Here is a 10,892-nt window from a genome sequence, read left to right as displayed (position 1 = left end):
ATATGGTTCACCTGAGATGGGTAGCCACCCTCTTGGTTTGCAGATTTAAAACACTAAACGTATTTATGACCAGAAAAACTTGACTTACTCAGCGTTCTTCGTGAGATGGGACTGTCATCACTAGTGTTACAACATACAAGAAAAAATCATCTCGGGACACTCATTCAGTCCAAGAACATGTTGTGGGGTAGAACTCAAAGAGGGAATTATCTGCAACCCCATAAGGGCATGCTTTAGGAGAAACCCCAAATCTGTAGCATTTCCTCCAACAGTTCAGGATAAGGGCAGAATATTAGATCCAATCTCAAGGGACAGAGAGTGATGTGTGTGCCCCTCACTCCACCAGATTCCACCTCACCCTAGGGATGCTTAGCCTTCTCAAAACAAGCCTGGATCAGATTTAAATCGTCTTTATTTCTACAGCAACATCTGAAAATAGACAGCGACTGCCTCACCCATCAAATGGGGTGGCCCCTCCTACTGCGGGGGTGTGTGGAGGGGACATTAGAAGCTGAGGCAAGGAAGGCGTGGCAGGATGGCTCAATGGGTCGTGCCCAGGGTGGGGTTAGGCCATGCCTGGGCGGGGCTGGGTGCAAAGGGCGGTGCATAAGTCCGGGAGGCAACACAGGGCCCGGTGGTGTGGGAATCCGGGCATCTGCGAGGTTGGGTAGAGCACATCCCTCCAAAACCAGAATGGCGAGGAGATCGGGAAACCCTTTCAAGAGGTTCTGCTCCTAGAACTTGGAGCTTGGGAGATACCACCACTCGGAACAGGGGTGATTTAAGGCCTGGGCGGTACCACTGGACAAGGGAGAGGCAGGTGGGAGTACCGTGGACTGGAGGGAGGAGGACTGAGAGGATGACACGGCCAATAACTTATTTCTCTATATACAGAAGCAACGGCCGGGGCTGGGGAGACGAAGATGCTAAGGGACAGAAGTACTTAAGTGTTCTTGGCTTTGGGGGCTGGGTAGGCAGGCCACCACTCCCACAGGCCCTGAATGTTGGGAAGAGAGGCCCCCTGCTGGAAGGAATAAATAAGGAGTAGAGTTGGGGTGGGCAGGCCCGGCCTCCAGGGCCCTGGCTGAGATGACAAGGGAGGTTACCCTGAGATTGAACACAAAAGACAGGGGTCCTTGGGAGGGCAGGCAGGACAAGCAGCAGGCCCATGCGCAGGGCTGGGGTAAGGGGTCGTGTCACATGAAGGCTCTGGAGACTGACTGCCCCTTCAGCTTTAGCCCACGAGGGAGCTTCTTCGGGAGAGATCCATGGAGCTGGAGCTCAAGGTGCGGCTGTCGGAAAGACCGGTGCCTCCAGGCTGTGGGCAGAGTAGAGGAGGCATTTGCTTAGACATGCTGCTGGGCGTGAAGGGAAGGGGGACACAGACAGTGATGAAGGGACTGACCAAGTCCCTAGTGCAAGCACAGTGAGCGAAGACTGGCCACAGTTGAAGTTTAGCTCACACCTGGGGCCTGAGAGCTTCAAGCTGGTACTGGCTGACTATATCCATCTGCCCCAGGGCACGGGCTACTCTCCCCTTTACCTGCCTGCCCCTAGTTGTTTCTACATATATCCTCCCAGCACAAACTGGGCTGTTGCTGGATGAAGACTCACCAGGTAAGGTTGGGTGGGGACATACACAGACCAAGGGGCCAGATGTATTCAGTAGGGGCCTGAGTCTAGGCTGCCTAACCCAGATGCCCTCCACTCTCACCTGAACCGGCTCTTCCACACTCTTGTTAAGGAAGTTGAGAGAGCTAGCCCTCTTCATCCTGAGGGAAAAGGAGGACCAGGATTTGTTCATGGTAAAACAATAAAGGGACATCAGGTTGGGTCTCGGGAGCAGAGTAGAGCAGAGTTGGTGGTCATGTTTCCTGAGAGGGAGAGATGTCACTTGGGAGCCAACAGGATACACTCAGGGACAGAAACTCACCTAGAGTTAGGGGGCTCCTGTGGGCCACCCCCCTGCAGCTTCCTCACCAGCATCTCACTGCTACGTCTCAGGGCATCCCTGAGCTTCCCAAAGGACCCACTGCGCCGCAAAGAGCCACTGCCATCCTGTGGGGAAGAATCGTCTCTAAGCCCTGCTTTCTTTGTAGTCTCACAACCTATCTCAGCGCCCACACTCACCCCACTCCACTCAGCGGCAGGCCCTGACTCCTCCAGATCAGACTCAGACCGAGGCCCAGCACCCCCAGACGCATCTCGGCTGCCTCGGCGGTCTCCTCGTCCACCACGGCTGTCCTTTAGCAGCTCTACCACCTTGGTCTGGCTAGCAGGGTCCAGGCCCTGAAAGGGGGCAGGGAGCATCAGGCCCCAACTGAAGCACACGGACCGTCAAAGGCCCCTACTCACCATCCTCCACCACGGAGCCCTACCTGCTTGCGGCTGCGGCTGGCACAATCTTCCAGTGTGTGTGCAGCTTCAAGCTTGCCCTGGCGCCGGTACAAGGCACCCAAGCTTCGCAGAGTAGTGTTGACTGTGGGACTGTGGACAGATGGCAGGAAGTCTCAAACTCTATCCAGCAACCAGCCCACATGGGGTTCTGGGGCCAAACAGGCCATCCAAAATCTGGCCTTTCCTATTCATCTGCCCCTGTGGTAGACCCGTCCTGAGAGAACCATCCTAGCGCTAGAAACCTGGCCCTAGAGTTCTCCTAGGACATTGCCACCAGGACCAGAAGCTGGGAGACCCAGGAATGAGTGAACCAAGCTTTCCCAGTGCAGAAAGTCTTCTTGGGTTTGGGCCTTGAGAGATGAGCTAATAGAAGAAATGTCTCAGAGGTGAAGGATAGTGTGAGGCCTGGGTCTCACTGCTTCCTTGGTACTCACTTTACCCCTAACCCAGACCTATCAGCCCTCACCTGTCAACTTTACAGGCTTTGTACCAGCTGCCATATTCCCCATAGGGGGCGTTGTCCCGGCGCTTATCCTGGTGGAAAGACCAGTCAGTTGGGGAGCTCCATACTTCCCAGCCTCACCCCTCCTTACACTTGCACGCTCTGCCCACAGTGCCACTCACTTTGCTCTCCTCTCGTTCCTCTGCATGCATCCAGATGGGCTTGTTCTCTCCTGGGAATAATAGGGGACTGTCACCTGCCTGCCATACAGGTCTTTCCAATTGGACCAGATAAGGGACTGATATCTGGGGAAGGGGACAGGAGTATGTAGGAAGGACAGGATTGGGTTTTGTACTACTGACCCTCCTCTGTACCCAGATGAACAGGCCACAGGTAGTGTCAAATGGCTACAAATGAGGTGGGGTTAGGAGTGATGTGGCAGGTCCTCACACACCTTAGACCAGAGACGAGACTGGCGATACAACTGAATGAGGGGCCAGGCTGAGGGATGGGCATCAGGAAATGGCTAGCAATAAGGGGCCAGAGGCTGCTTCTGAGAAGGAAAGACACTTGGGATAGCCCTCAAAGTGAACAGGAATTGTCATGTAGAGAAAGGAGGAGAATGGGCATAGTGGCACACACTTTTAATCCCAGCACTTGGGAGGCAGAGACAAGTAAACCTCCCTCCATGAGTTCAAAGTCAGCCTGATCTACATAGTGAGTTCCAGGACAGCCAGAGTTATATAGTGAGACTCTGTCTCAAAACAAACCAACCAAACAAACAAAAACCAGAAGCAGGGGAAGGAGAAAGGAGGAGATTCAGCATGGGGTTTGCTAATTTGTCTGGTCAGGGCAATGAATTAGGTGAGTGGGCTCCTGCGGGCACCATCCACAGGTGAGGCTGGGCTTCCTGTCAGAGTCTAGGCAGGGTGATCTACAAGGCCAAGTACTGTCCTGGGCGCTCCTAGCTGAGTGGCTTCTGTGGAATGAACTGACGGCACATGGCAGCCATGAACTCACCATTGACAGAGCCAAACTCCTTCTCATGAGCACGGGTAAGGATCTCCTTGTACAGGGTCTCTGCATCCTGGTACTTGCCCTGTTTCAGGTAGCAGGAAGCCTGGAAAGCAATGACAGTGGGTAAGCAGCATGCAGGGAGCTTAGTTTTCCTTTTCCTTCCTCCTGGACATCAGTCCTCTCCATGCCGCCACCTCCTTTTCCAGCCCCTAGCCCAGCCTCAGAGCACCAGGTTGTTCTTGGTCTTCGCCACATTGGGGTCATCAGGCCCAAGGCGTGTGGCGTAGATTTCCAGGGCCCGCCGGTAGTAGTATTCCACCTCCTCAGCTTTGCCCTGGTTCTGGCACAGCAAGGCCAGGTTGCTGAGCTGCTTGGCCACGTCTGGGTGAAACTTGCCCAGGACCTGGGAAGAGTCAGTGGCTGGGTTCAGAGCTGCTCAGACTCCACTCTGTCTGGCCAGCACTCCTAAGCCCTATCTACTCCTACCTTCTCCCGGATCTCCAGTGCTCGCTTGCACAGTGGCTCAGCCTCTTTGTATTTGCCCCGCTTGCCATACAGAACAGCCAGATTGTTCAGGGTTGCAGCCACCTGGGTGTAAGAGAATGGAGGTGTTTTCATTCAGAGCTAATGGCAGGGATTCTGGGACTTGTGAGGAGTGGAGGGCAACACTCAATCCGATTCTTACTTACAGCTGGGTGGTCCTTGCCCAGTGTCTTCTCCCGGATAGCCAGGGCATCATTGAGCAGGTGCGCAGCATCCTTGTACTTGTTCTGGTCCCTGGGAGCAGGCAGGACATTCAGGGATGTCCTCCAGCCCGAAGCCTGCCCCCAGGGGCCCGTGGTCCCCGTAGGCACTCCTCCTGAGGTCACTGATGAGTGGACACGATAGGAGTGCAACTCAGAGCATGGGAGGCCTGGACAGCCCTACCCTTGAGAGCTCTGGGGGACATTAGACAGTTTATCACAGATCACTAGGACCCACCTCATACCCAGACCCTTAAGCAACACTAAACTTTAAGTGATCCCCAGTAATGCCTCAGCTCTTGTCACCTGCCACAGAAAAACCCTGTCATCCATTATGAGTTCTGGGCCAATTTATGTTCCCACCCCACTTTTCTTCCCTCATCTTTTCCCTCTTTCTAGGGTCTCATGTATCCTAGGCTTGCCTTGAACTAGCTTTGTAACCAATTCCTGATTGCCTTGCTTCTACCCACTAAGGGCTGGGATTACAGCATTCTGTCACACCTGGCTTCCAACTCACATTTCAAAATCCACACTCAAGCATGGATGCCTAGAGAGGCTGTGCTGACCCCCAGTGACCCTGGTGTTTTTATGTTACCTTGCTGTTGTTCATAGCCAACCTTTCCTTAAAACTCTTAACAGGTTTATTTCCAATTGGAGGCCAGCTCTACCTATGCAAGCCCTTCTTTTTCTGCTGGTCAATTATCCCTTGAGCCTGCCATCTGGAAGGTCAGAGGGCCCTTACCGGTAAACTAGTGCCAGGATGTTCAGCATAGTGGCCACATCAGGGTGGTCATGTCCTGATGTCTTCTCCAAATCCTCCAGTGCCTGCTTGCAGAGGGGCACAGCCACCTCATAGCGGCCTTGTGAAGCATACTGGATTACCAGATTGTGGAGGGTACGTAGCCGAGCTGGTATTTCATAGCCCCCATGCTGTGCAGCTACATCCCCTCCTCCAGGGCTGGGAGCTACAGGGGGCCGAGAACAGGAAGTTAGGTGTGCCTTTTCTTTTCTGAGCGAGGCTAGCACATGTCAGCCTAGCCTTTTGTCCATGTGCTCCTGGGCAAGTCACCAATCCGCCTCAGCTTTTGCACTTACAGAGGAGGTTTAGACACTGCACAAGGAGTCAGTCTGACCCCTTCATCTCCTCTGCATTGTGAATGAGGCAAGCGTTGCCCAACTCAATAGTCCTGCATGACTTTTCTCTGACTGTCTAAGGAGGCCCAGAAAGAAACTAACAGTAGAGCCAAGTTCAGATCCTCCAGGTCTGCTAAGCATGCCACCCACTCCCCACAGAGCTCAGGGATATAAGATGGAACTTATAAGACTTGTCTTTTAAGCCCTAACGTGCTGGGATAATGTGATTGAAAATGAGGCAAAAAAAAAAAAAAAAAAGAACATGGATGCCACAATATTCCATCTCCTGTGACCTTTAGGACTTTACACAACTGTCCCTTCCCTCAATCTAGAGCTGACTGCCCTTCTGTACCTGGGCTCTGCTCATCCTCATTGGGAAACAGGTCATCCAGAGAGTCTTTGGGGACATCACCCTTCTCCTCCTAAAAAGGAACAGGAGTAAGTGTCAGAGAAGGTGGCACTGGCACCAGTGGTCATGTCGGAAGTGGATGTTGGCCAGCTGAGGCTCACGTGTGGGGAGGCATCCTCATCCAGCTTGCGGATCTGGCTCATGAACAGCAGGTGCTGCTTTTCTTCTTCCAGCTGAGCCACGGCCTGCTCACTGCGCTGCAGCTTCTGCTGTGTTCCTGCCAGCTCTTCACGCAGCCACTGGTTCTCTTGCACCAGGCGCCGCACCTGAGCCCGCAGCTTCTGCTTCTCCGACTCCACAGCCCCCAGATGGCTTGACAGTGCCAGGATCACCTGTGCAGCCAGCCAGATGAGGGTCAGAGCCCTGGCCATCCCTTAGCCTCAGCCACCTAGGGAGCCAGTGAAAGGCCTGCACTGGTTGAGAGTAGCTGTTGGGTATTAGGTCTGAGTTCTCCCTACCCAAGGCCACAGGTTTCAGTTCAGAGTTGGAACGCAAGAAGAGGTCTGGTAATTTTGACTGCCAAGATCCTTGTGGGACCTCTGAGCTCCCAGACTCCCCCTTGTTTCCCTTCAGTTATACTCCACCCACTGCAGGCATGACCAATGTATCACAGCTCTTTCCTGCCCAGGACTAGTGCTTGCTCCAAGAAACCTGATAGGTGGCTGAAAGGCCACACAAAGACTTCATCCTGACTTATGTGATCATTCAGAGCACTCTTTGCCTGCTGAAAGGAAAGGAAGCCACATGTGTCCAAAGTCCCCAAAGGGTCTGAAGATCCAACCACAGGTAGAGGTAAGGGGGTCCCCCAGCCTCAGCCTCAACAACTATCTCTTTCAACATCTGATGCTCTTCCTGACTCTCCAGGCTCTGTCTGTCTTGGGGCCTTGGCAGAGGCTGTATATTCCTCTCTATGCTTCAAGGGCCAGGATCATTGTCTTTTTTCAGGAATGCTCCATCTCCACTGCTGCTACCCTTTATGCCATTCTGTTCCCATCTGTCAAAGAACTGCTCACTAGTGAGACTGGTGCCCTGCATACCTCTGTGTCTGACAGCTAAGTGGCCGGGGAGGTGACACTGCCTTTTCAGAAGGTTGGGCAGTCTAGGACCCTGTATTTTCTTTTTTGTTTTTTTGGTTTTTCGAGACAAGGTTTCTTTGTGGCTTTGGAGGCTGTCCTGGAACTAGCTCTTGTAGACCAGGCTGGTCTCGAACTCACAGAGATCCGCCTGCCTCTGCCTCCCGAGTGCTGGATTAAAGGCATGTGCCACCACCACCCAGCATATTTGCAAACATTTTTAAATTTAATTTTGCTTTGTTTTTCTTTCTTTCAAGATAGGTTTTTTCCTTGTGTAGCCCTGGCTGTCCTGGAACTCTCTCTGTAGACCAGGCTGGCCTCAAACTCAGAAATCCACTTGTCTCTACCTCTTGAGTGCTGGGATTAAAGGTGCACCACCACACCTGGCTATCTGAAAACTTTATTATTATTATTATTATTTTTTGGTTTTTTGAGACAGGGTTTCTCTGTATTGTTTTGGAGGCTGTCCTGGAACTCCCTCTGTAGACCAGGCTGGCCTCGAACTTACAGAGATCGCCTGCCTCTGCCTCCCAAGTGCTGGGATTAAAGGCGTGTTCCACCAACGCCCAGCTCTGAAAACATTTTAAGGGACAGGTGTTTTCATAACCACCAGCTTAAAAAAATGTTATGCTGGGCGATGGTAGTGCACTCCTTTAGTCCCAGCACTGGGGAGGCAGAGGCATGAGGATCTCTGTGAGTTCAAGTCCAGCCTGGCCTACAGAGTGAGTTCCAGGACAGCCAGGGCTATATAGAGAAACCCTGTCTCAAAAACAAAAACAAACAACAACAACAAAACCACCAAACAAAATAGTTCCTAACCAACCTGGAAGTGTATATAACAGATGGCATGATCACTATTTTAAAGAAAGGAAATCAAAACAATACTAGCGGCACAAGATTTCTGAAGCCAGGCAGTGGCTTGGTCAAGAACCAAAGAGAACTAACCCTCTCCCACAGAATCTAACCCCTTCCCTGTCTAACAACCTACTTTATGGGGATCTAAGCAGAGCTCCTAAATGATCCAGCTTCTTTCATCCCTGAGCTTTCCAAAAGCACAGGCTTCCAGGAGTTGTACTGCATCTTTAATCTCTTCATCCCCAGTTCCTGCTAAGTCTCCTTCCAGAATATCTACAACTGTGTCTTCATGGCCACCCCTCTAATTCAAACGCCTATCTCTCATTTGAAGCCAAGCAGTGGCTCCCTAATCACTTGTTCCGAGTCCATCCTTGACCTACTAAGGTTAGCTCTCCACAGCACACAGAGAATTTTGAAAACCTAAGTCAGACTATGTTGTTTCCACACAGGCCTCTCCTGTCCTTTCTCCCTCTCTGTAAGTTCTAGTCATCCAATCCTCCTCACACTTTGAGCATATGGCCTTTCCTACCTTGAGGTCTTTACACATGCAATGCTCCCCTAGTTGCCTCTTCTGGACACAGGCCCATCTCTCCCTTCCCGTCTTGAGTTGATGTCATCTCAGAGAACTCTTGCCTTACCAATACACAAGACTTCCTACTGTAAACTATCACAAGATCTTGTTGTCTTTGGATCACTGATGAAGTATGTGTGTGTGTCTGCTTTTCTTCTCCTATTATACTAGGGGGAAAAATCTTAATTTTTATCTGAAGGGGACAGTAAGGTGAAACAGGGTCTCACCATCTGACCCAAACTGGCCGCTGTTGCTCAAGTGCTGGGATAACAGACACCATGCTCTGTAAGGACAAGGATCTTGTCTACCTTGTTGAATTCTGCATCCTTGGCATTAACAGATTGCCTAGTACACACTAGACAAGTGATAAACTACACACTACACAACTTAATAAACTAAAGTAAGACTGAATTGTGAAGGGAGGCTATTGAAGCATTTGCTTTCCTCTGCCATTCAGTGTGTTAGTTAGTAAGAGGCCTGGATGGTACAGCTTTGTGTGAAGTAGGGCTGCCCACTCGGGCAGGGCTGACATCTCCAAAGTGTATTTATTCATGTAACATTACTTATTCTTAACACGAGACTCCAAGAGACAAGAGTCCCTCGCTGAGAATGTTCCTACATTACCAGGACCTTGCAGTAACCTTCCACCTTAGCCCCAACACTGACCTACCTGAGCCTCCCCAAGCCCGAGCTCGATAGCCTCCAGGGAGCGGCGCAGGAGGAGGCAGCGCTCCTGCGACCCTGGCTCGGCCTCGCTTGCCTCATGAGAAGCCAGGGGAGCTAGCAGGGCACGATGCTCTCCGCGCAGGGTCTCTAAACCCTGGATAACAGCCTTGGTGCCCAGCACGATCTCGTCCTGGCTCAGCTTCTCCTCCCGCGGAAGCACCAGCATAGCCATGGTCTGGCCGTCTGTGGAGGTAAGGGGCGTGTGGGCGGGCGCCCTGCCAAGGGCCACACCGCCGTCCACCCCAGGTTAGGTAAACACCAGGAGGTCCCCGGACGCCTAGGTCCCCAAGGGTGCCCAGTCCGCAGATCGCACCGTGCCAGCACTCGGCCTACAGAGGGCGCGCCAGGCTCGTTTCGCCCAGGGAGACGCAATGCGGTGTTGCGAGTGAGGCTGGCCCCTGATTCGGCCCTAGACCACCGCCTCAGGCGGGCTAACGTAGCCCAGCCACAGGACTTTCCCGGAACTGTCCTAGTCAAGACACAGAGCTCTAGGGTTCTGTACGGCGGGAGATCACAGTCCCTCCGGGCGATCGGGCTTAAGCACGGGCCACGGCCCCTCCCCCAGGGCAAGCGGAACCATAGAGCCCCTCCCCCAGGGCAGGATGAGGCAAATTCCGCCGTCCCCGGGAGGCTGCGACTTGAGTTTCAGGACTGGTTACTGCAGGCCGCGCCCACAGCGACCCCTCCCACAGGCTGGCCAAACGCCCGCAGACCCTCCCTAGAAAAGGCCCAACTCCCAACCCTAGTCCAGGACCGCGCCCCCTCCCCGCAGCCCGGTAGGGTCCTCCCACAGGCCGCGCCCACGACGACTCCTCCTCTAGGCCGACCTGCAGCCGCTCTTCACTGTCCGGCCTGACTCGGTCTCCCGGCCAAACCGGGCCGCGCCAACCTGCGCCTTCTGTTTGGGACAGGCTCCGGCTCCGGCTCCGGCTCCGGCTCCGGCTCCGGCTCGGCTCCGGCTCCCACCCCACTTCACCCGGATCCGCGACCGTGAGCTTGTCTAGCTGCCTCCATCCCGCCGGCCTTCCCAGCAGTCCCCGCGCCGCCTTAAAGGTGAAGCCGCTACCTCGGCGGCGTCGGAGGGGGCGAAACACGTTCCAGCAGGCCACTTCTCTGCCTTAAAGGGACCCCGCGGGCCAGGCGGGCTCCGGGGTGGGGCCAACTCTGAAGGGACGCAGAAGGGGCGTGGCTGGGCTCGCCCCTTCGGACCAGAGCTTCCTGGTCTGTGAAACACCCCGGGGCCCAGTGTCTGGACCAGTGATGACCGAGGAGCTAGGAGAAGGCCCAGCCTCATTGGCGTCCAGAGTGTGGCAGTCCACATTTATTGAGTCCTCACTACTTGTCAAGGGTTTTGGTTGATGTCTTAAGTGCATTAACTTAATGCTCACAGAGGCCTGTTAAGTTGGTACTGCCACAGGCTGGTACTGCCATTATCCACATCTTACTCCCCTCCTTAGACTTGTTTATCTTTAGAGATACCCCTCCTTCAGGCTTCGGAGCTGTTGGTGTGTCTGTAGAGAATTCT

At 53.5% G+C, this 10,892-nt stretch overlaps 1 protein-coding gene across 2 annotated transcripts; it reads right to left on the bottom strand.

The window, feature by feature from the left end:
• Nucleotides 1-394: 394 nt before the first annotated feature.
• Nucleotides 395-10,507, bottom strand: Klc2 (kinesin light chain 2). 2 transcript variants are annotated; one of them, XM_013115989.3, is made up of 16 exons: nucleotides 10,195-10,504; nucleotides 9,312-9,550; nucleotides 6,244-6,474; nucleotides 6,086-6,155; nucleotides 5,342-5,564; nucleotides 4,546-4,633; nucleotides 4,343-4,444; nucleotides 4,086-4,259; nucleotides 3,860-3,959; nucleotides 3,022-3,071; nucleotides 2,864-2,931; nucleotides 2,379-2,487; nucleotides 2,131-2,289; nucleotides 1,934-2,058; nucleotides 1,715-1,772; nucleotides 395-1,318 (listed from the first exon to the last, which is right to left on the bottom strand). In XM_013115989.3, exons 2-16 carry the CDS (start codon nucleotides 9,537-9,539, stop codon nucleotides 1,235-1,237), a joined length of 1,869 nt encoding a protein of 622 aa, XP_012971443.1. In that variant the 5' UTR covers nucleotides 9,540-9,550; nucleotides 10,195-10,504; the 3' UTR covers nucleotides 395-1,234. The 2 variants fall into 2 exon arrangements, with proteins under 2 accessions (XP_012971443.1, XP_012971446.1); XM_013115992.3 differs by lacking the exon at nucleotides 2,131-2,289 and having other exon boundaries at nucleotides 10,195-10,507.
• Nucleotides 10,508-10,892: the final 385 nt, after the last annotated feature.

Source organism: Mesocricetus auratus, unplaced genomic scaffold (assembly GCF_017639785.1).
Source record: "Mesocricetus auratus isolate SY011 unplaced genomic scaffold, BCM_Maur_2.0 Super-Scaffold_4256, whole genome shotgun sequence".
In the NCBI taxonomy this organism is placed as follows: domain Eukaryota; kingdom Metazoa; phylum Chordata; class Mammalia; order Rodentia; family Cricetidae; genus Mesocricetus; species Mesocricetus auratus.
The sequence above is the reverse complement of the archived record's forward strand: the minus strand, read 5'-3'. Positions and strand labels throughout refer to the sequence as shown.

Coding starts and splice junctions, on each gene's coding strand:
- Klc2 (XM_013115989.3), bottom strand. CDS start 9,539: ATGGCTATGCTGGTGCTTCCGCGGGAGGAGAAGCTGAGCCAGGACGAG. Junction 6,156..6,243: donor ATGAGGATGCCTCCCCACAC/GTGAGCCTCAGC, acceptor GTTCCTTTTTAG/GAGGAGAAGGGTGATGTCCC. Junction 1,773..1,933: donor CAGGAGCCCCCTAACTCTAG/GTGAGTTTCTGT, acceptor CTTTTCCCTCAG/GATGAAGAGGGCTAGCTCTC.